This window comes from Dromiciops gliroides, chromosome 2 (genome assembly GCF_019393635.1).
Source record: "Dromiciops gliroides isolate mDroGli1 chromosome 2, mDroGli1.pri, whole genome shotgun sequence".
Lineage (NCBI taxonomy): Eukaryota > Metazoa > Chordata > Mammalia > Microbiotheria > Microbiotheriidae > Dromiciops > Dromiciops gliroides.
Genome location: NC_057862.1, coordinates 319,909,546 through 319,933,916, shown reverse-complemented (window position 1 = coordinate 319,933,916; position 24,371 = coordinate 319,909,546). Strand labels below are relative to the sequence as shown.

General features: G+C 38.5%; 1 protein-coding gene and 1 non-coding gene across 7 annotated transcripts in view; both read left to right on the top strand.

Moving 5' to 3' along the window:
- The window catches only part of RUFY1 (RUN and FYVE domain containing 1), a 47,413-nt gene extending 23,765 nt beyond the window's left edge, over positions 1-23,648 (top strand). For 5 of the 6 annotated variants that reach the window (XM_043984440.1, XM_043984443.1, XM_043984442.1 and 2 more), the window contains exons 7-18: positions 1,036-1,101; positions 2,236-2,305; positions 6,396-6,497; positions 7,431-7,547; positions 8,149-8,316; positions 10,189-10,286; positions 10,816-10,935; positions 11,527-11,656; positions 15,228-15,322; positions 20,002-20,050; positions 21,142-21,219; positions 22,118-23,647. In XM_043984440.1, coding sequence (XP_043840375.1) covers positions 1,036-1,101; positions 2,236-2,305; positions 6,396-6,497; positions 7,431-7,547; positions 8,149-8,316; positions 10,189-10,286; positions 10,816-10,935; positions 11,527-11,656; positions 15,228-15,322; positions 20,002-20,050; positions 21,142-21,219; positions 22,118-22,261 — 1,237 coding nt within the window. In that variant the 3' untranslated portion in view covers positions 22,262-23,647. Of the gene's footprint in view, positions 1-1,035; positions 1,102-2,235; positions 2,306-6,395; positions 6,498-7,430; positions 7,548-8,148; positions 8,317-10,188; positions 10,287-10,815; positions 10,936-11,526; positions 11,657-15,227; positions 15,323-20,001; positions 20,051-21,141; positions 21,220-22,117 lie in introns of all 6 variants that reach the window. The other variant, XM_043984446.1, reaches the window with a different exon arrangement.
- Positions 6,696-6,802, top strand: LOC122744845. The gene has a single exon (XR_006355186.1). It is a non-coding gene; the product is annotated as a U6 spliceosomal RNA (small nuclear RNA).
- Positions 23,649-24,371: the final 723 nt, after the last annotated feature.

The following is a 24,371-nucleotide window of genomic DNA, read 5'->3' as shown; positions in this document are numbered from 1 at the left end:
CATCTTAGACTTTTGAGGTGCTCTTCTATATTCCCTGCCCTACCTACCTCACAAACTTCTTGTGAGGATCAAATGAAATAATGGATGAAAGTCCTCATATCTATGAAAGCCCCATCCAGATGTCTAGGGTTATTTGTGAGGTAATGTTGATTCTTACTGCACTAGCTCCATATTTTGAAATAAATGAGTTTCCACTAAACATAGAGCTCCCATAGTGAAATCCAGCAGTTTTTGTTCATTTGCTTTTGTTTTGTAAGTGCGAGTGCCAGTTCTAGAACGTTTTTCCTGGGCTTTAAAAAATATACCTATTCCAAATGAGAAGATGAGCCCTCTCCACAAATCTTCTAACACTGCCAAAAGAAGAGCCAAGTTAGAGCCTTTAAGTCTGGGCTGTCAACAAAGGAGTATGACAGCTCCCAAACCTCAACAAGCAGAGAGAGACAAGCTTACGAACCAAATCAGATAGACTTTGAGTACCTCAAGACTGGTAACAAACAGTCACTGTTTTTTAATAGAAGTATGGAACTGGTTCAGTGAGGATAGACATCATCTCTCACTCTTTTCTTTCATATTTTATTGAAAGTTTGTTTCTATTCCTGTAGGGTTTTTCTACTCTCACTTTTCCTTTATTTGGCCTTAACAAAGGATAGGGAAAATATTAACACTAGCCATAAAAGTTACTCTATTCATAACCCTGTTAAATGGCATTAATTCTGATCCATTTTATAAGACTTTTAAAAATGCAAGTGTCATTACTAAGAGCCCTAGTATAGGTCTTCACCGATCATTCATTCTAACCCTGCCTCTTCCCTTCCCCACCTTTCTTTTTTCTTCACTTTGATTAGTTTGGATGATGAACACTTATGCTCCAGCCTTTCTTTCTAAGTTTTATGACTCCATGGTTTTCTAATCCAAGAAATACTGTTGCTTATGTGAGGTAGTCGTCTTTGGCGGGGCGGGGGAAGGAGGGAGAATAGAAAAAGGTGAAGAATAACAAAACCAATGAATTAAGGAATCCCTTTTCTTTAAAAACAGGCATGAAAGAATTACTGATGTCCTTGATCAGAAGAATTATGTGGAAGAACTTAACAGACACTTAAGGTAGGACTCAGTCATTTTTTTATTTTCATTGTTCATCAGGCAAATCACTTTTCTCCTCTGAATCTTTTTCCTCATATGTAAAATGAGGATGGCAAGACTTGTCCTATTATCTACTTCACAGAGGAGGAAAGTGTTTTGTGAAACAAAGTATTGGATAAATGTGAGTTTTACAATTGCAGAAGGTAATGAAAAATTATTCTGAACTTAAAATTTTAATTGTTAATTATCTTTTCACAAGATGTTTGTTTCCAGATAAAATTCACTAGAAAAGTTAGCATAATTTCATACTTTTTTGAAGAAGCTTCTTTCTACCTTTCAAATATTTTCAGTCTACAAAGGGAACAGCTAGCAAGTGGAGTTGTATGGAATTGTATGGGTGATTTAATTTTCTCTTGGGAAATGGTTTCCTTTTAAAAAGTCTTTTTTGGCTAGTATTCTACAAATCATAAAACAGAAGTTTCAGAAGAGAGATTAGCAGAATAACAGGTTCTTCAGTATCATGCCAAGTAATTTCCACTCAAGTTTAGGCACTCATTGTTTCTCAGTTATGCAGTTATTCTGAACTTCAGACAGTAGTCAGCAAATACACCCACATGTAGTAGGCATGGAGATGTCTTCATTTCAGGCTGCCATTCAGATCAGTTTCTTGACTGTTTATGGACATCTTAGCAAGCCTGCATCTTAAAATACACCCTTATAGGGAATGAACTACATTCTGTTCATATAATTTGAATCAATTTTGAAGAGCTTTATAACAAACCATTTGTAGCAAATAAAATTTGATCAAGCATACCTCGGACATTTTTAGCAAGTAAATGAAATCCATGTTTATCTTATAGATATATTTACCTTCATTGTTGAAACTTGCCTGAAAAGCTAAAAACTTTTTTTCTGCTACCCCTATCATTGTTAGATTTCAAACCCATACTCCAGTTTTTGCCTCCTCCAGAAAAAAAAAAAGTGTAATTTTAAACAATAAAGTGACGGAGGATGAGGAGAAAGTTCATAAGATCCTTCCCTTCACTCTAGGTCTTTGAAAACATGCTGAGTTGCTATAAAACCAAGGTTGAGAATTATTGCATTGATTGAGTATATGAGTGCCCACAGGTTCGGTCTTTAATCTTTTTACTACAGCTGCACCGTTGGGGATCTTCAGGCCAAGATAGATTGTCTAGAAAAAACCAATTCAAAACTTCAAGAAGAGGTTTGTAACTTAATAATTTTTTAAGTATTGAAGTTTTAGTTATCTGAAATGGTTTTGATTTGTCAAGATTTACTTGATCCCAATTTTCTCCCACATCTTCTGGGATCTTCCTCCAGTAGTTATCACCTTCTACAAAGATGCCCTCTTATCTCTAGCTTTCCTTCCCATTGGCCTACAGACATATTCAGCTCTCCACTTCCAAAAAAGCTTACACTTAATCCTTCTAGCCCCACAAGCTACTCTCCCATTTCTCTCCTTCTAAATTTATTTTAAAAGTTCACTAAACCAGTTGTCCTTTTTCCTTTCACTACCTACTCTTTATTTTCTCAACCCTTTACAATCTGATTTGACCTCACTACTGAATCTGTTCTCCCAAATCACCATTGATTCTAATCACCAGATTCACCTTTTTTCAGTCTTCACTTTCCTCTTTAGCTGTTGACACTATTGACTTAAATATGTGGTCCTGTGATTCCTCCTCCTAGGTGCTCCCTCTTCCTTTGATTTGAAAGATACCAATAGTTTTCCTCCTGTATCTCTTACTGTACCTTGTCTCTTTTATTGGCACCTCATCCTTTTCTCCACCCCTTAAAATCAGTTTTCCCCCCAAAGGACAGTCTATTTTCTACTGGCAATGTCATTTACAACCATGGTATCCAGTTGTGGGGGTCAAATTTAATAATTGGAGAGTTAATTGGGTAACTAGCCAAAATATTAAAATAATTTTTACCACATTGTACCATCTCTATGCAAATAACACTCAAATCGATATCTCTAGTCTGGACATCTCTTCTGAGCTCCAGACTCACATCTTCAGTTGCCTCCAGGACCTCCCTAACCTATAAATCCTATCAGCATCCCAGAGTTAACCTGTCCCAAGCCTAAGTCTTCTTTCCTCCAAACCCACCTATCTTCTGACTTCACTATTTATGTCTATGGCACACAACCATTCATTTGACCTACAGTATTTATAACCTTGTGGATAATCCTCCCTCACTTCTCGTATGTGGTTATTTTGCCAGGTTCATTTCCAAATCACTTTGTACATTCATCCCATTCACTTCAATCCCAATGGAGTCACATTGCCACACATTGCCCAATCGTTGCCCCCCACTCAGACTATAACATTCTCTTTCTTACAGGTCTTCCCCCTTTTATTTTCTCCTCTTTCATCCACCCATACTACTTACTGGTACTATACTTTTTTGGGCATGTCACTTTTCTGCTCAGAAATCTTCAGTGCCTTCTGATTGCCTCCTGAGTCAAGTTCAGGCTTCTCTACTTCTTCTCTTGGGATGCCACCATGTGGTGTCACATACCACCTCCCCAGTCTTATGTCCTGTTCCTCCCTTCCACTCACACTCTGTTCCAGCCAATTTGGACTCTCTGCCCCCAAATGTACACATTGCTCACATATTTCTATGCCTCTGTATAAGCCATTCCTTATTTCTGAAACACCGTCCCTCCCTCCCCTCACCAGTTGAATTCCTCGGTGTTCTTTTATAGCACAATTTAAATGTTACCTCCTCCAGGACACCTCATATTTTTCCCTTGCTTCTTCCATATTAGGAACCACCTTCCCTTTCAGACCTCACATAACACTTTATTTTATAACTTTTTGATACACATATTATATAATGTTGTATATTATAAGTAAGCACCTTGAAGCTGGGGATTATCTATTGTCTATCTTTCCCACCCCCAACAGCTTAGCACAGAGCTTCATATATGTCAACTGTTTAATAAATGATTATTGTTGCTGTGTTACTGAGTTTCTAGTGGGTGAAAACTGTCTTAGGCCTACATAGGATCACTGTCTAGGTCCCACCCTTAGCAATTTCTGCTATTATGGCTCTTGCTCCTTTGTTTTGGCAGTGAATAAGAGCCAGCCTCAGTGTCAGGAAGACCAGGATTGAAGTCTCTCCTTTGACACATTCTAGCTGTGTGAATGTGGGAGTCATTTAAATTTTCAGTGCCCTACAAGATTCTCTTAAGTTTTTAAATAACAAAAGAGTTGCTGATCTGCATTGGCGAGGGAATTTCCTCATCATGAGCATACTCTAAAAATCAATTAAATCATAAATCTAGACCCACCAAAAGAAAAAAAAAAAAGACCCTAATAGTTTACTGAGGTTCAGGAGCCTCTTCAAACTTAGCTAGGCTGGGCCTTAAACGATATTGTATAGCCACATCTATAGTGAGGCCTTTCCAGCTTAGTAGGGCCTTCTAAATCTAAAGCCTCACTTAAGAAGTCAGCTTTCCTTCATGCCATAATTTAGACATTAAAATGGGACTTCAGTGGACAGCCTGTGGCTTTAACTGTTTGGGCAGGGTTTCTTTGTTTTTCTTTAAGCTAAAGGGAAGAGCTATTTGTGGCATAGAGTTCTAGATAATACATTATACATCCACCCTTTGTACCAGAGGTTATAACATCTGTTAAGAGGTACAAATACCCTAGCCTACCCCCTCCAGAATACCTGCCTCTTGGAAGCATGGGACCAAGTCAAATCAAGTCAAGTCAACATGTATTTATTACAAGACTTGACCAGTCTCTCCATAGCGTGGTCTCTCTCTTGTCTCTTACATAGGAAGTGGAAAATGAGAGGACAGGAAGATCAAGGGATGAGGAAGAGGCGAAAAGTTTTCTACCAGCTGCCAGGCAGACACTCCTTTGAGGACATGATAGCCATCTTGTCTCCTCTCTTAGCAGGAGATGGCATTCTCAACTGTTTGTGAACCTTTCTTCAGGTAGCTGTCCCTGTCTACTTAGGCATCTTCATCCTGCTGTTCTGAGGGGGTGGGAGAAATGCTTTCCAGCATTTTTATTGATAAGTATGCATTAAGTGTGGAATCATTAGTCAGTTTACACTGGTTCATCAATTAGAAGAAGAATTGAAAAGGAATTTTATACTGGTTGGCATTCTGTCATTGGCCAGTGGGGCCAGCACAAGATTCAGGAAATTGGTGAACATATTCCATTTTTCACACTTTACTGAGCACAAGTATAGATCAAATACTTGTGACTGGTGTTGAATTTACCAGAGGTTAGCCAGTTATAGTACTGTTTGGAATAACTTATGGATGTTATTTACTATCTACTCTTTATCATTGTAAGAAGAGAATTCTCAAAGTCCTTTGTCTTATGATGGACAAAGTGACTTTATGTATAAAGCCCAGTCTTAAGGCTAGTTTCTCTAATCATCAAATGCATGTTATTTGGCAGCATGGAGTTTTGGTTAAATGCTGAGACCAAGTGATTCACTTCTTTTCATAGTTTGCTTGTGAACTTCCCAAGTGAAACTCTTACCATCACAATGTTTGGGGGAAAAGATTAGAGAAATGTCCTAACTTGGATTTGTCCGATTCTCTCTTATGCTTTTCTCTACATTTATTCTGAGGCAGGGATGAAGAGGGCTGGCTCGTGTATTTATACCTAATATACCTAACAGGTCTTTAAGCCTTCCTTGTTGATCAAAGAAATTATCTTTCTTTGGGTAATCCTCATTTTCCCCATATACAACTGTTAAAAATGTAAATAAAAGGGTGGGTTTTTAAAAACTTGTTAATCTGTTGAATACTTTTCTCTGAATGGTGACCCTTGACTACCTGAGATTTTAAATCCTCAAGTTTCTATATACATTGGTTACTCAAGTTCTACCACTTGAAACTTAAATTTTTATTTTAAAACACCAATTAATATCCTTTTAGCAAAAGCTGCCAATTCTGAGAGTTAAGTGGCAGTTACATGAACAGATGGGACAAGAGATGTTCAAAGTTCATTCTCTTTCATCTATGATATGAAATAACCTTTTAGAACTAAAGTCTGATCCCTTAATGTCTAAGAATATTTTTTAAAAGAATTAAAAGGCTGAATGTCACAATAATAGTAAAAGGAGTTTTGGACTTAACTAAACAATTTTAGGCGGGTTATTTCCCCTCTGGGAGCCTAATTTCCCTCATCTGAAGGGAAATTCTCAGCTCTATGTTTCTATGATCCTGTTGTTGTTACATGAATGCTAAGATTTGTGTGCTTTGTGTCTAACTTAAATAGTTCATGTCTGCACTAAAATTCTCCTCTTTCCTTGACCAGCTTTCAGCAGCTACAGATCGGATTGATTCACTTCAAGAAGAACAGCGACAGTTAAAAGAACAAAATGAATTAATCCGGGAAAGAAGTGAAAAGAGTGTAGAGGTTAGAAATTGGACTTAGAAAACTGGACACAGAAAATTAGCACGCTTTGATCCAGCAAGCTTTCCTCTTGGAGCTGAATAGGGATCATCTCCTTGAAGCTGCTCCAGTGGAAATTCTGCTCTGGCTTGTGGAAGACGGCCCAGGGCATCTCCCAACCATCACACTGGCAATACTTCATCTGTTAAGAATTATAGAGTCGTGCTCGCTTCAGCAGCACATATACTAAAATTGGAATGATACCGAGAAGATTAACATAACCCCTGCACAAGGATGACACGCAAATTCATGAAGCGTTCCATATTTTGGGGGGCAGCTAGGTGGCGCAGTGGATAGAGCACTGGCCCTGGAGTCAGGAGTACCTGAGTTCAAATCCGGCCTCAGACACTTAACACTTACTAGCTGTGTGACCCTGGGCAAGTCACTTAACCCCAATTGCCTCACAAAAAAAAAAAAAAAGAATTATTGAGTCACTTGTTTCCAAATTGTTTTGGGGGCCACTCACTATGAAAGGAAACAAATGTGAAGGAGAATGCTGAAAACCATTCTCCATCCCTCAAAGTGGGGACAGAATGGTTTCAGAGGGCTCCTTTCTCCTGATTTAACAATAAGCTGGGAAGATAACTAGTAAATGCTTTAGAGAAGAACTGTTCCACATTATATTGGTTTTAACCTCCAGATAAATCCTTTAAAAGTGCTATCCAGAAAAGCCAGGGCCATTTTGATTCATTTGCCTAGATTGGTTGTCTAATTATATTAAACCTACAAATGTTTGTTCTTTTTTCTTTCTTAATATGAAAGTTAGCTTATCATGGTTTTAGGCAGGATTTCAGGCTCCTTAAACTTGGAATTCATTCATCCCAATTGTAACTATATTCAAATAAGTGAGCAAAAGCATTGTTCTCTGGAGTACTCTAATATTTGTATTTGATACAGGTAACAAAACAGGATACAAAGGTAGAGCTTGAGACTTACAAACAAACCCGACAAGGCCTGGATGAAATGTATAGTGATGTATGGAAACAGCTGAAAGAGGAAAAAAGAGTCCGAATGGTGAGTGTGGCACACAAGGACAAGTTCAGAAAAAACTCATCCTTATCCCTGTGATGTGTTTTTAATAATTCAGCACATAGGGGCAGCTAGGTGGCGCAGTGGATAGAGCACCCGCCCTGGAGTATGGAGTACCTGAGTTCAAATTTGACCTCAGACACTTGACACTTACTAGCTGTGTGACCCTGGGCAAGTCACTTAACCCCATTGCCCTGCCCAAAAAAAAAAAAAAATCACTGGGAAAGGAGATACAATTGCATAAGTTCAAAGTAAAGTTTGTTCTGTCAGTCACATCAACGATCTCTTGTATTTTGTTGGCATGATGCAGAGCCAGTTTTGCTTACAGATATATAGTACATTGTGAGAAGAAAGTGTATTATAACCTTGCTTTGGTGTCTTATATCGCCCACCTGACTCTCCTTCAGTCTTGTGATTCAGTAATGATTGTTTTGACTTTAATGTGAACATGGAAACTCAATGTGTACAATATTAAGCAATAATATCCTAGGCACTGACCAAAAAGGGCAGCATGCAAAAAAATTAAACTCAATTTCCCATGATACACTTAAAGTAATGATTTCCTTGTAACTATCTTCCTCCTTAGGAACTAGAGAAAGAACTGGAGCTGCAAATTGGAATGAAAACAGAAATGGAGATTGCAATGAAACTACTAGAAAAGGATACACATGAAAAACAAGACACACTAGTTGCTCTTCGCCAACAACTAGAAGAAGTCAAAGCAATTAACTTGCAGATGTTTCATAAAGCCCAGGTAGAAATAAGCTTTGTAAATGAAGGCAGTACCTCCAAACACCATATGGTAACTCAGATCTCACTATTTGTCAAACATCCTTTTACTTTGCTCTTTGTCAGGTACCTTAAAATGCCTTTTTTTATTCACTCTCTGGTCTGTTCCCTTCTGCTTCACTTTCTAATCGTTCAACACCAATTACATATAAGTGGATTTTTATTAACTTAGTGTTTGATTTCCATATTTTTCCATTTCAATCCATGTTAAGCTTTCCTTTTATATATAATGTATCCGCACAGCCTCTTTGTATGCCGGAATTTCCCTCTCTTAACCCCGGGGTGGGGGGAGGGGAGGAGGTGTCAAGTCCAGAAATGACAGGCACTTTGCTGAGAAGAATATGCCTTGTTTGGATGAAAACAATTCAAATTGTCCACTGAATTGTGCTGATTTTCAAATAATCCTGGCTTGCTCACATGCTTCATGTTGATCCTGTTAATTCACAATTATCCTTTCTAAAACATTGCTATTTTTTTTTTAATTTTACTTCTCACTTTTTAATATAAATAACCATGGAAAAACATGTTTCATTATGGTTCCTCTTTCACTTCCCTTAATATCTTTGTCAAAGATGTTGAAAGTAGTAACAATGTGAATGAACATTTTTTTTACTTCTATTCCTCTTTACCTCTCTCTTTTCTCCTCTCTTTCTAGTATTAGAGACGTCACTGTAAAATGAACCAGTATTAGTTTATTGAACCACAAAGATTTAGAAATGTCTCTTCTGGAATCTGTTTCAGTGATCATTCAGGGCCCAGTTCTCTATTAGCCATTAAATGAATATCTCTTAGCTATAGAAATGTCTCCTCCAAAAATGAAAAAGAAACCAACATAAAGAAATGTTTAACACAAACAATGCTAATTAACACAACACGGTAGGTTTAGCCTTCCTCTCATTTAGTTGTATCTGGGTCCTCTACATGGATTCTCACTATGGGCACACTAAATGAGGCATTCTGGGATTACCAGTTCCTTTCTTGGCTTCTCTCTGAACTGTAACTCAGATTTCAACCTGTTTAGTTCAAGTCTGTTTGAGCAACTAATCATCCAGCCATCCATTCTGTGACTTCAGACTCAAATAAAAGAATGCCCCAAGGGTTGCCATAGTGACTGCTTCTTTAGTCTCTTCAATGTATTTGTGTAAAAGTCCAGCTCTTTGACAGAATCTCCCCTCCTTACTTCCCATAAATACTCTTGAAAGGCCATGTTCCCATACCCTATATTCACCATCTTTCCTTTCCATCCAAGTGCTTAATTATGTTACTTGTTTTTTCTTAATTAAAGCAAGTCTATTGAGTTTATCCTTTCTGACGAGGAGAGTGCACTCTAGTGGTGAAAGCGAAGGACCAAAAAAACCTTTGGTGACTACAGCCTTGAGCCAATCACATAACCCCCTCCTTTGTCCCTTTCCAATCTGTAAAACGGAAATTTGCTCATATATTTGTCAGGATTGACACTCAGCAATTAATGATATACTTTTTTTTTTTTTTTTTTAGTGAGGCAATTGGGGTTAAGTGACTTGCCCAGGGTCACACAGCTAGTAAGTGTTAAGTGTCAGAGGCCGGATTTGAACTCAGGCATTCCTGACTCCAGGGCCGGTGCTTTATCCACTGCGCCACCTAGCTGCCCCAATGATATACTTTTTAAAGCAATAGAAAAACAAGACATTAAGAATATATTTTAAGTAGACATTCCAAAGCTTTTTATTTAACATCTTATAGACTATTAATAATTATGATTATAGCCGACATCTGTATAGCATTTTATAATTTGCAACACACTGGATAAATATATACATCTTCTCATTTCTCTGAATTTAACTTTTTTCCTATCTAGAATACAGAGAGCTGCTTACAACAGAAGAATGAAGCAATCATATCTTATGAGGGAAAAACCAATCAAGTAATGTCCGCCATGAAAGAAATGGAAGAGAGGTAGGTAATGGATATCACCTGATGCTTACTATAAAGGTGGAATTTTATGAAATTAGCGATTTTTAGTTTTGTGAAGTAAAAATTCACCTATTCTTGTAGAGATTGATACTGTAATTCTCTTTCATAGAGAAGGATACAAAATGACCTTGCCTCAAAAGCTTGAGGATTTTATGTATGTCTCTTTAACTAACCACACTGAGAACTGGGGCTGTGAAAGGGCCTCTACTCTGAGTTGTTTGTCTCCACTGTTTAGACTTGGCGTTAACTATGACAGGTGGAACAGTGATGTTATTAAGATGCTGAGTCTTGGGGGCAGCTAGATGGCACAATGGATCAGGCACTAGCCTTGGATTCAGGAGGACCTCAGTTCAAACCCAGCCTCAGACACTTACTAGCTGTGTGACCCTGGGCAAGTCACTTAAACCCCATTGCCCTGAAAAGAAAAAAAAAGATGCTGAGTCTCCATGTTGCTTCATATATTTTCTGAACACTGGGTTAGATCGGTATTTCTTTTCATATTTTGGTCTAGATTACAACACTCTGAAAAGGCCAGGCAAGGTGCTGAAGAGAGAAACAACAAACTGAAACAAGAATTTGGTGGCAAAGTTGAAACCCTACAACAGCAACTCTCCCAACTGGACAAACAATGGTAGATAATTCCAACTGCTACTGCTTGATTGGGGAGCGGGGTGGACTCTGGGGGCAGTGACATGCCCTCTGTCTGGTTGCCATATAATAATTACTCCCTGAATTTCAAAGTCACCATATGCCAGTGCATGGCACAAAAGTGCTTTCTAGTTGAAATGGAATTAAAGAGTCACTGATCTACTCAACATAGTGCATAAAGCAAATAAAACAGGAAACTCCAGAAGTTTCCTTTTCACCCAAGTATTATTTTTCTTCTCTTCCCCAAAACTACCTTATTTCCTATTTAAAACCTTTTTGTCTCTTTCTAACCTATGTTCTAATCATTTTTTCTCTCTAGATTCCAGGTCAGCATAATAGTTTCTTTGTTTTTTACCTTTTTTCTTAGCACTCGATGTTAGAAAGCCATTAGCCTTCTCACAGGTGAAGGTTATGGAAGCTACAAGTTTGGGGGTACAGTGGAATGATTAGAAAGAACACTGAGAAATACAACTTCCCAGCTCAAGAATGAGACTTAAAGTGATTTTCCATTTGTCTTGCACTAGTCCAAGGTTTCAAAAATCTCTGATTAAAACCATCTCCTCTTTTAAAACAGCTCAAGTCTCGAGAGAGAGCTGAAGTCAGAAAAAGAACAAAGGCAGGCTCTTCAGAAAGAGTTGCAGCAAGAGAAAGATGCCACCTCTCTACTCAAAACTGAGTTGCACCAGGTAGAAGGATTGAAAAAGGTAAATTGGGGAGGGCGGGGCTAGCTAGGTGGCTCAGTGGATAAAGCACCGACCCTGGATTCAGGAGTACCTGAGTTCAAAGCTGCCCTCAGACACCTGACACTTACAAGCTGTGTGACCCTGAGCAAGTCACTTAAGCCTCATTGCCCCTACCAAAAAAAAAAAATAGAAAGAAAGAAAAAAGTAAATTGGACAGTATATAGAAGGTTGACAGTTTGTGCTTGTCATTCTGCATCTTAAGCCATCTGAAGACCCTTCTCTCTTTACATAGATGGAATGATTAAAAATATTCTTCAGAATCTTTGAAGTGTGATTTAGTTGAACAAAAAAGAAATAGCAGTACTTCAGAAGGTTCTTTCAGTATTCCTGTGCCACATACCAGTAAACAGAATGGTAACTACATTAGGCAGATAATAGCTAATAACACTACCACAAGGTCTATAAGGATCTAGGATGAGCCCACCTAGCCTTGAGTGGTTCTAAATCACCCTTGAGAACTGCTATGGGGAGGTTCTGTAGCCATCCCAGAGGGTTAATGACAGACCCCACAAGTTCCATATCAAACCAGAACCCTGATTTCATCCTGGAACGCATTCAAACCTCTAGTTGGAATCCCATAGTAACCTTGGCTTCTTCAGGGGTCGGAAGGGATGGCCTCCAAATTTAGAGATTCATAGCTGCCTTGGAACTACTTCTTGCAAGGGATAGGCTGAGCTTGTCCTGGTTTCCACAGGACAAGTCAGAAATAAAGGAGAAGGAAACAAAAAAGCTTATGGAGGGGAGGGGAAGAGGGGGAAGGAGTTGGGGAGTGAGTGAACCTTAATATCATCAGAATTGGCTCAAAGAAGGACTAACATACATACCCAAGTAGGTATAGTAATATATTTTTGCCCTGAGGGAGGGGAGGGAGATAAGTTGGGGGGCAGGGAAAGAAGGGAAGGAGGGAAGGGCAGATTGGGAGAGAGATCAGTAAAAAGGAAAACACTTTCGAGGAAGGTAAAGATGTTCTGCATTACTGCACAAGTATGACATATTGAATTGCTTGATCTCATAGGGAGGGTTGAGGAGGGAGGGAGGAAGAAAAATTTAGAACACAGAATTAGCTCAAAGACCTTAATCTCATCAGAGTAGGCTCCTGGAGGGAATGACATTCATACCCAATTGGGAGGAGTAATCTATTTAACCCTACAGGAAAGTAGGAAGGGAAAAGGATAAGGAAGGAAGGGTAAAAAAAGGGAGTGCAGAGCGGGGGAGGGGATAGTCAGAAGTAAAACACTTTTGAGGAGGAATAGGTAAAAAGAAGATAGAAAATAGAGTAACATGGGAAGGGAATAGGATGGAGGGAAATAGTTATGATGATTGATTATAATGGCAAAATGTATGGTACCTACTTTGCTGGACAATTACGAAGAAAATTCTCTGTCAAGTTTAAGGTACTATATACAGGTTATGATGAACAGGATACTATCAGAAAAACCTGGAAAGACTTACATGAACTGAAGCAGAGTGAAATGTACTGTATACAAAATAGTGTAAGATGATCTGCTGGGAAGCATGTGGTTATTTTCAGCACAGCAGTGATCCAATATAACCCTGAAGGACTTATGAAAATTGCAACCTATCTACAGAGAAAGAATTTATAGTATCTGAAAACAGATGGAAATACATTTAAAAAAATTTTTTTCCTCTGACAATTCCTGTAGTTTTGGGGTTTTTTGACTGTTTTCTCTCACAGCCTAGCTAATGTGGGAATGTTTTCCATGACTACTCATATATAACTTATTTTGAATTGCTTGAGTTCCTGTGGGTAGGGGGTGGGAATGAAGGAAGAGAAGTTGAAACACAGTTTTTAAAAATCGATGTTAAAATTTGCTTTTACATATATTTTGGAGAATAAAATTCTATTAAGAGAAAAAAAAAAGAAAGGAGAAGTAGAACTAAGACCATATTCTCTCTCGGGTTAAGTGACTTGTCCAGGGTCACACAGCTAGTAAGTGTTAAGTGTCTCAGGCCGGATTTGAACTCAGGTACTTCTGACTCCAGGGCCGGTGCTCTATCCACTGTGCCACCTAGCTGCCCCTGACCATATTCTCTTAAGGCAATATACTTCCCTGGATAAATTCCTCTCTGGGAGCTACCCTACTTGATTCCCTACCAGTGACTGAAAGGAATCCTCTCTATCAGTAGGATTAGTGATTCACTAGAAACCATGGCTTTCTTATTTAATTACAGTATAAGAGCCTCTTAATTTTTATGTTTGGCTAAGTGCCGAGTCAAACTAGCCCAGAGGGAAACTGCAAGCAACCAACCCAGCCCAGTAGCTTGCCCTAATCCTTAGAGAGGTCACATAGAATGGTACCACTTTCTATAAGTCCACTTTCTTCCCCATCCTTTCCATATTTCATAAGTGTCTGAGGCCGGATTTGAACTCAGGTACTCCTGAATCCAGGGCCAGTGCTTTATCCACTGCACCACCTAGCTGCCCCATTGATTACATTTTCATTATCACTGTGATTTTTCTATAGCCACAGTATATAATGAATTTTGAGTCTCAGATATTGTTTGGCGTATCATAGCTCCTGGTACAATAAATAGGTCTTAGAAATGTTTTTTTTTCTTGCTCCGAATTGTTGACAATTCTTTCACAAGGAACCAGCTACTTAAGGATTCATTTACAAATAGTCTACTCCCAACAACAACAAAAAAAAGTATTTATATTAGTTTTGAATCTTGTATTTCTTAGGAAGCAAAATCCAAGTGTTCATATCTGGATTTTAAAAATTATATTTCTAAAAATGATATTTCAAAAAATAAAAATTAAAATTATTTTGCTTACCATGACTGCAAGGCAGATCCACACCAAGATGGGGATATAGCTTTTGGCAGGGAGAGGGAGGTTTTTTAATTTTTATTTTCATTTCTAAATTCTCTCCCTCCACCCATGGAGAAGACAAGAGATACAAGACCCATTATGAAGTCATCCAAAACAAATTTTCACATTAGCTATGTTACAAACAAAAAGAAAAATAAAGTGAAAAAATATGCTTTGGTCTTCATTCAGAATTTGTCAGTTCTCTCTCTAGAGTTAGATAGCATTTTTCATAATGAATCCTTTGAAATTTTCATGGATCATTGTATTGATTAGAGTAGCTAAGTCTTTCAGTTATTGTCATTACAATATTACTGTCGTGTGCAATGTTCTAGCTCTGCTTACTTCACTTTGCATCAGCTCATATAAGTTTTCCTAGGTTTTTCTGAAGCCATCCCCATCATCATTTCTTACAGCACAGTAGTATTCCACGATGAGATATAGCTGACAAGTGTAGATGTTTTTTTATCTGTAGAAGATTAGAGTCTCATTTCTAAACAGCTTCTTCAGTTAATTTTTGGCTAAAGTCATTTTTATAGCAAAGAGCAGTAGATGAGTCACCCAAAGAAATCAATTCACTTTTGTGGCTTTGGGGGAATTTCTTACCCCTGGCTATAAATTAGGAGAGTGTTGCTGTTGCCATTATCCTTGAAAAATAAGAGTCTTGGATTGTTTATAAAAAATTTGGCTTGTTATTTGTAGGAACTTCAAAAACTATATGAGAAGAAGGAAGAATTACAGAAGATTTGTGAAGAACAAGAACAAGCACTACAGGAAATGGGATTGCACCTTAGTCAGTAAGTTCCCAAGTTTGGCATAATTAGGACAAATGGAACTTTTCAACTGAGTCAGATCAAAAACCATTTTAAGCACTAAAACCTATTCACCAACCATCCCACTCATATTTACCTCCGTCTTTCTCATCCTCTCTTCCACTCCCTTTTGTCCATTTCCTTCTCTTTCTGATATTCTTTAGTCTTTAAGCAAGTATACCTGGGACAGTCGCACTGCCTTTTTATTATTCTTTGGCCACCTTACAAAAAATATGACGAAACTAAAGAGGTCCAGAAATAAGCAGCTAACCTGAACACTACTGCATAAAACAGACTTGAAAAAGATTATAATTTTTCAGTCTACAAATATAAATGGTATGGCTAGCATGCACCAAACACTATAAGTGGGTATTCCTTCAAACTTGACAAAATGTCTAAAAAACATCCTAGTTCTCAAAATATAATAAATTTTTGTACCTCATTCTTATGACGAGGTTATGGTATAAGTTACCATTATATTTGGGTTGTTTTTTGTTTTTTGTTTTTAACTTTTATTTATTTTTTGCACAGGGCAATGAGAGTTAAGTGACTTGCCCAGGATCACACAGCTAGAGTCAAGTGTCCAAAGCCGGATTTGAACTCAAGTCCTCCTGAATCCAGGACTGGTGCTTTATCCACCGCACCACCTAGCTGCCCCCTTTTTTTTAAACTTTTAGATCAGTTATTAGATGAGATTGAAAAGCTGTCATTGGGTTACTAAGGGAAACAAAGACATTTCAGTACATAGCCCACATATTCCAGTGCACATTCACTTAGGCACAGTCATGAATTTTCCAAGGCATGGAAGTCCTGTGGAACTTTGATCAGGAACAGAATACTATGAACTGATCTAGTGTGGCTTTTCTTTTACTCTTATACTAAGAATGTGTTCCATTATCATTAAGATGATGGACTTTTGACTTATAAAATATGAGTGGGTCTCTGAAGTATTCTTTGGTGCAGCAGTTCTATAAAATTTCTCCATGTTTTCTACAAGTTAATCTCTTGTTAAAATCATGTAGTACAGGGGCAGCTAGGTGGTACAGTGGATAGAGCACCAGCCCTGGAGTCAGGAGTACCTGAGTTCAAATCCAGCCTCAGACACTTGACACTTACTAGCTGTGTGACCCTGGGCGAGTCACTTAACTCCAATTGCCTCACTAAAAAAATAAAATAAAATAATAATAATAAAATCATGTAGTATAGCTATACTTTTGTTTCTGATCTAGACTCATAATTTACTTTTTAATTTAGCAGACAAGCCTTGTTTTTGTTTTACTAAAAACAATTAGACAATGCAATTCTCCCTATTCCTGTTGGGCTTTTGGGGGTGGGGGTGGGGGTGGGGATGGAGAATGGGGCAATGAGGGTTAAGTGACTTGCCCAGGGTCACAAAGCTAGTAAGTGTCAAGTGTCTGAGGCCGGATTTGAATTTGAACTCAGGTCCTCCTGAATCCAGGACCAGTGCTTTATCCACTGTGCCACCTAGCTGCCCTATCTTTTTTTTCTTCTTTGGTGAAGCGATTGCGGTTAAGTGACTTGCCCAGGGTCACACAGCTAGTGTCAAGTGTCTGCGGCTGGATTTGAACTCAGGTCTTCCTGACTCCAGGGCTGGTGCTCTATCCACTGCACCACCTAGCTGCCCATGGGCATTTATTTTTGCATTTTCCAAACATGAATAAGTCAGAGAGAAGCTTGCAAAACGTAGCCAAAGTAGAAAAACAAACCTATGTGACAAGTCTGACATTCTGCTGCTGTTGACCTTTTGTGACTTCAGTCACTTAACTCCATTTCTTGTTTAATTTTACCCTGTCTTTAAAAGAAAAAAAAAAGCTTTTTCTGTATAGCATGTTGAATGAGTGATTTGAAAGGTATTTTTATGACAAATGTTTCTGCTTGAACAGGGAAATATTTTTTTCTCAGAGTGAATTGGCTATTAATTTGATGACTGAGAAATTAATGCTAATCTACCTCCCTATACAAGGCACTCATTGTCTTTTTTGGTTTTTTGGGGGGTTTTTTTAGTGAGGCAATTGGGGTTAAGTGACTTACCCAAGGTCACACAGCTATTAAGTGTTTTTTTGGTGGGGTTTTTTTGTTTTGTTTTTTTAGTGAGGCAATTGGGGTTAAGTGACTTGCCCAGGGTCACACAGCTAGTAAGTGTCAAGTGTCTGAGGTCAGATTTGAACTCAGGTCTTTCTGACTCCAGGGCCGGTGCTTTATCCACTGCACCACCTAGCCGCCCCCACTCATTGTCTTTTATTCTTCCTTCAACACCACCACATCTTCCTTTTTGAGGCGCATGTCAGCCCTTTCATCTGATTAAATAAAGAGTTATTCACACAGATGTTTGTGTCTCTCTCTCTACATATATTGTGTGGAGAAAGAGACAGACAGATGGAGAGATAAGTCTTCCCAAGGCTTTTCTTCCCTAATGTCTCATGTAAAATTACTTCCAGATCTCTCATCTTATTGTTTTCTTCTTTACTAGTGCCCAGATTAAATAGAATACTCCAGATGTAGTCTGAGCAGCACAGTATACAGCCCATGATATGGACACGGTGATTCTATTTACATGTAGCTCCAGATTCTGTGAGCTTTTTTGCAGACTTGTTCCATTACTTCATTAAGTTTTGTGGTCAACTAAAATCCCCAGGTTCTTTTCACACAAACTACTGTTAAGCTGGCTCTCCCCAAACCCAGTCCTGCACAACTGATTTTTTAAACTTAGTTTAGCATAAATTTGACATTTTTCACGACTAAAACAGTTTTAACCCACTTTTTAAAAAAATGTTTAATTGGGGGCAGCTAGGTGGAGCAGTGGATAGAGCACCAGGCCTGGATTCAGGAGGGCCTGAGTTCAGATCTGGCCTCAGACACTTGACAGCTACTAGCTGTGTGACCCTGGGCAAGTCACTTAACCCCAACTACCTCACCAAAAAGAAAAGAAGGAAAAAAATATTTCATTGATGCTCTTTGAAAACATCACTTTGACTTTCCAGTGACTTTTCTTATCTCCCCCCGGACCTAAGACTTATTCTCCCTTATGACAAAGAAATAACAGATCATCAGAACATCGCACTGCCCATGTCAAAGAACGTATGCCTTAGTCCATATGTAAGAACCCAACACTTCTCTACTGAAAGTTGGTCAGGATCTTTTTAAAGTCTTCTCTCTCTTAATTTTGTGTCATTTGTGGTCCTAATGAGTATGCCTTCTTTGTCTTTCTCCAAACTTGTGTGATGCTTTGTAGCAGCATTAAACAGATAGGTTCTCTAAACTAGCAAATCTCCAAAGCTTTTGTGCATAGGATGCTAAATGCTGCTTTCTAGTGTTATTATCAACAGTATAGAGCACCACACCACCCAGAAACAGCTTACATTCACAACTATAGTAGAAAATTTGTCTTTAAAAATTGCCTGAAAGAAGGAAGCTAGGACTTAGGAATAAGGAAGACTTTGGGTGTTATGGCTAAATCTTTTCAGTGGTAGTAGGACCTAGGAATAAGGAAGACTTTGGGTGTTATGGCTAAATCTTTTCAGTGGTAGTTGGAGTATAAGAGGAAAAAGTGGTCTCTTGTGACATATAAGTGATGTTTATGGGCTACTTGTATTATGCTCATCTTATTTTGTTATTTTGCCCTACTCAAACTTGACATTCATTAAGGAAAATGTTTTTAGAAGTTTGATTTCACTCAAAACTACAAACTTCAGAAATTTGAGCTTAATTGAGGTTTTCTTTGGCTTTGCTTTTAAAAGTATGATTTCTAGCATGAGTTTAGTTTGGTCTTTATTGTATATATGTAAAAAGCCCACATACTGCTAGACTAGCTCTAGATGTAGTTTCAAAATCCCCAGTTGAAGTTCCTTAGTCACTGTAATCTTGAACAAGGCCCGTTGGCTGCTCTAGGTCATTCAGCTTAGTTAAAATATAACCTTTTTGCCTTTTATTAAAGGGCACCTTCATGCTAGAAGATCCATCTTTCTCTTCTCTACTTTGGTTCTTCCTCTTCTATCCTGTAACTGAAGGACAGAAATTCGTACTCTCTGAGGTACCAAAGATAAGAAAAGGAGCCACGCTTATTTCCTCCAACTTTTACCATGTTTCAGTGTCAAGATAAGGTTCTAACTATCATTTTGACTCAGTTTTCTCAGTGCCACCTCAGAAAGCTGATATATGTCCAGCTTGTTTTAGTTTCCTTTTTTTACAGTAATTTTTTTGTTTGTTTTTTTAGTGAGGCAATTGGGGTTAAGTGACTTGCCCAGGCTCACACAGCTAGTAAGTGTTAAGTGTCTGAAGCCGGATTTGAACTCAGGTACTCCTGACTCCAGGGCTGGTGCTCTATCCACTGCGCCACCTAGCTGCCCCCTACAGTAATTCTCTTTAATTACGTTTTTCATCTAATCTTTGTGGTGCAGTGTTCAGACTAATCCTAAGTAGGAATAGAAATAGGTTACAATCACCTCTCAGAAATTAAATTAGAGAAAAACCACACTTAAACGGTGGAAAGTCTGGACAAAAAAAATTAAAAAGAGAGGGAAGAAGGTAATTCCAAAACATTTTATTTTCTCAAAACCCTTTTTCTGTATATAAGTAAATATGATTGATGCTTTTCCCCCTCCTATCAAAACTGTCCTTATTTTCATTAAACATTTTCTTTTCAGATCAAAGCTGAAGATGGAAGATATAAAAGAGGTCAACAAGGCACTAAAGGTACTGATTATGAACAACCAAGAGTATTTGAGTACATTAGGCCAACCATAGTCAGTTCTTTGTGGTTTTCCTCAAAAACTCTCAGTATAACTGACATAAAGTGAACGTTTCTGTACCTATTGCTCACTCATCCTCAGATCATGAGAGTCAGCAATTAGGGAAAGGCTTTCTGGAAGACATGGTATTTGAGTTGGACTTGGAAAGATCAGTAGGATTTTGATGAATTGCAGAGCAACAGAATTCTAGGTAGAGGTCACAGAAAAGGGAAAACTAGAGACATGTTTGAGAAATGACTGGCAATCCATCTTCGTTAGAGCATGAGGTATGTAACAGGAAGAAAGTGTGAGAAGGCTAGAAAAGTAGGTGGGAGCCAGTGTATGGAGCCTTACTGCCAGGCTATGGAGTTTGAACTTTATCCAGTAACTGGTGAGGAAACAATTGAAGGTCTTTGAGCAGAGGAATAACATGAACAATGCCACATTAGTAAGATTACTGTGGCAGCAGAGGACAGGATGTGTTGGAAAGGGAATAAACTGAAAGCAGAAAGTCTGGTTAAGAGGCTCTTGTGAGAGTAATTCAGGCAAAAAGTGATGTAGTCCTGAACAAGTGTTGGAAGTAGGAATGGGAAGGAGGGGAGAGACAGAAGCAACATGAGAAAAGAAATGACAAAATTTGGTGACCTCTAGCTTAAAGTCTATGCCACACATATGCTGGTTTTATTATACAAGGAGAATAATACATTTCATAAGATTACATAGACTGAAGCTGTGAGAAACATCAAAGGTCTCTAGGCCAACTTCCTCATTTTACAGATAAACAAGACTGAAGTCCATTGTCACGTAGGCAGCCAGCAGCAACACTCCTCCCTGCTGCCTTCACAAACCTTTAAGAAAAATTACCTAAAACATTGAAAATTAAGAAGGTAGCTTCAGATTTCTAGGGAATTTCCTGGTCTTTAAACTCCTCTTACCTGGTGTAGGATGAGATGTCACTGCTGAGATGTGTGATTGGCATTTCTAGCTGTTTGAGACTTCATTTGGCTTCCTTCTGCAGATGAAAAATCCCAATTCTTAAGGCTCCTTTCTCCTTAGGGTCACACCTGGCTAAAAGATGATGAAGCAACATACTGCAAACAATGTGAGAAAGAATTCTCCATCTCCCGAAGGAAGGTAAGGGCCTACCATACTGAGGCTCAGGCCCTGAGTTTCTTTTTTCCCCTCTTTCCAAGTTCAGAGCAATAAATTTATATTCTCCCTTAAACCTGGTCTAATAGGTAAGTATGTTAAGAGAGAAAAAAACACAACATTCCTGCTACCTGATTCATTAGAAGCACTACATGTACACATTTCATCACTTAGCCCTGATCAGAAAGAAAATATCCAATATCATAACCCAAATAGCTCAGCTTCCGCATTGCAGGGGCCTCCACTCTATTATTGCTCAGTATGTTTGCAAATAATTATTTTGCTTGCATTAACCTTGAAATAAAATGTTTCTAAAATGAAATCCAAGTTCTACGCAAACAAAAGTCATCACTAAGTAAATGGAAGCTTTGAGGCTAACTTCCTGGGCAAAACTATATTGGGCCGGCGGGGGGCAATAAGATGAACTGGCAGAAAAGATGAGACTAACCTTCAAACTCCTTGTTGGCTAAAGGATGCCATTAGTTTCATTCAGTCCTACCACAAAGTCCAGGAGAAAAAGCACAATCCCTTCTAAAGGCCCTAATTTCCATTCATGTTCCTTTGCATTAAGTAGCATAAGCTAGGACAGCAGGAATGCATCCTAGGAGGTCCCAGGGAGTTCGTGAGCAATATTGAGGTGTTATAGACACAGAACCCCCAGGGCGTTTGTGGAGCCTTTGACCTCTGTTCTCACTTGAAAGCAAAGCTGTTTAAAATTATTAAGATTCCAAAGTCCTGCTTTTGTAAAGCAGTGTAGTCAGTGATAATGAGCTGGGATGACAGAAGGGATATTGTTCTTCAAGTACATTTCAAAGTGTCGTGTTTAGATAATGAAACCCACCTACCTTGGTTTTGCCTCTTTTTTTTGTTAACCATACTCTAGCATCACTGTCGAAACTGTGGACACATCTTTTGTAACACATGTTCAAGCAATGAACTTGCACTGCCTTCCTACCCAAGGCCTGTACGTGTGTGTGATGCCTGCCACACTCTCCTCCTTCAGAGATATTCATCCAGTTCTTCCTAGGGGTCATGATGAAAAGGCTCTAAGTTAGCTGCAGAACAAATCAGTTCCTGCTTCCCAACAAGCTTGGAAATGTGAATTTTGCAGAATTTCTGATTAAAGAAATGTTCCTGAAAGTTTAACTGTTCATCATTCTGGAAAAGGGCAAAGGCAGCCCTTGGAACAGTAACCAGATCCTGTTTGTACTTCCTGTTAATGCAGTCTGTATGTTACTTACAGGAAGATTTTTTTGAGAGCAAAGAGAAAAATGTTCATAAACAGTACTTTATATTTTAATGTACTTTGTCCTTTAATGTGTTGAAATACTGAGGTGTGCTTTTTATAGTCTAAGATTTCTCCTATCCTCTTGATTTTGGTCCTCTTCAGAATGGTTATTTTTCTGCACAATGAATCTTAAGGGTTTGCTACTGTAATTTTTCACTTGTAAAATAATCAAAATTACTTGGGATTGGATTATGTACAGCTACAGATTTTTTTCACCTTTGAAAGCTTCTGATTCATGTATCTCCACAAAAATGGATTTCCTTTCCTTAAGCTAAAATAAACATCAAGGTTTGTTTCTCATGCCCATAAGATATAATAAAAGCTTTTGATTTGTTGTTCAAGTGTGCACATTAAGAAGATACATTTTGTAGAGGAAAAAAAACTGAGGGCCTAAAGAGAGGAAGTGATTTGTTTGAGCAAAGGCCACTAAGTCCAAACTCCTGCTCTTCAAGCCGCTGAACCACTTTTCTTTTCCCTTGACTCCATCTTGTGTGTATAGAATAATCAAAAAAACATGGCTAGAAGTGTATGTGTGGTCCCTCTAATGCTTTCCTTACCTATTCAGTTATCACATTGGAAAGACATGATAGAAACAGTTGAGTTGAAAGAAAGCATGTGCTAATATTTAGATAAGCTACCAGGAACTAAGACCTAAAAGCTTAACCTCATGTGGTCCCTTACCTAGGTAAGGATTAGGATGGAAATCTCCTTTTCCTAAGCTACAACCAGTTTGTCATATCTGACCTTCATGACCCCATGAGATTTTCTTGGCAAATATCTTTGCCATTTGCTTCTCCAGCTCATTTTATAGATGAGGAAACTGAGGCAAAGAGGGTTAAGTGACTTGCCTAGAATCACATAGCTATTATGTGAGACTGTATTTGAACTCTGGTCCTCCTGACTCCAGTCCCGGTGCTTTCTCCACTATGTCACCTGAGCTTTTGGGCAATTCGAATGCCAAAGCTTGCCCAGGACAGAATAATCTACAGAGGGGATAAGTGTTTTTTAACTGGCCTAATCAATTTTATGAACACAGTACCAAGTATCTATGAACAAAGATGAACAGAAACAAACCATAAAAAAATAAATTTTTTTTAAATGTATTTTGTTATGGTTTTTGTTTGTTTTTTCTTTTTGCTGGACAATGGGGGTTAAGTGACTTGCCCGGGGTCACACATTTAGTGTCAAGTGTTTGAGGCCAGATTTGAACTCAGGTTCTCCTGAATTCAGGGCCAGTGCTTTATCCACTAGACCACCAAACTGCCCCTATGAAAGAATATCTTAACCTCATAAGAGAAACGTGATGGTGATGTGTCAAAAATGTATTTTAAGGGGCAGCTAGGTGGTACAGTGGATAAAGCACCGGCCTTGGATTCAAGAGGACCTAAGGTCAAACCCGACCTCAGACACTTGACACTTACTAGCTGTGTGACCTTGGGCAAGTCACTTAACCTTTATTGCCCCACCAAAAAAATATATATTTTAAAAGCTACAGAATTGTTTCGGCTTGACAAAGGGCTTGTCAGTCCTTATTGTAAACAGAAACAAAGTACTGAATTCCCATACTCAAATATTTCTCCTCTTTCCTGTCTTGGGGATTTAGGGACAGAGGCTTGCTACAGTAAGCCTTTAGGGGAGGATGTACCAAACCTTCAAGTTTTTTAGGAGGCTGAAGTAGAAGAGCCAGGCTCACTTGTTTATCCAGACTTCAGAAAGAACCTGTACCTACTACAGTACTGTTTAAAACCAACCACTAGGGGCAGCTAGATGGCGCAGTGGATAAGCACCGGCCCTGGATTCAGGAGTACCCGAGTTCAAATCAGGCCTCAGACACTTAACACTTACTAGC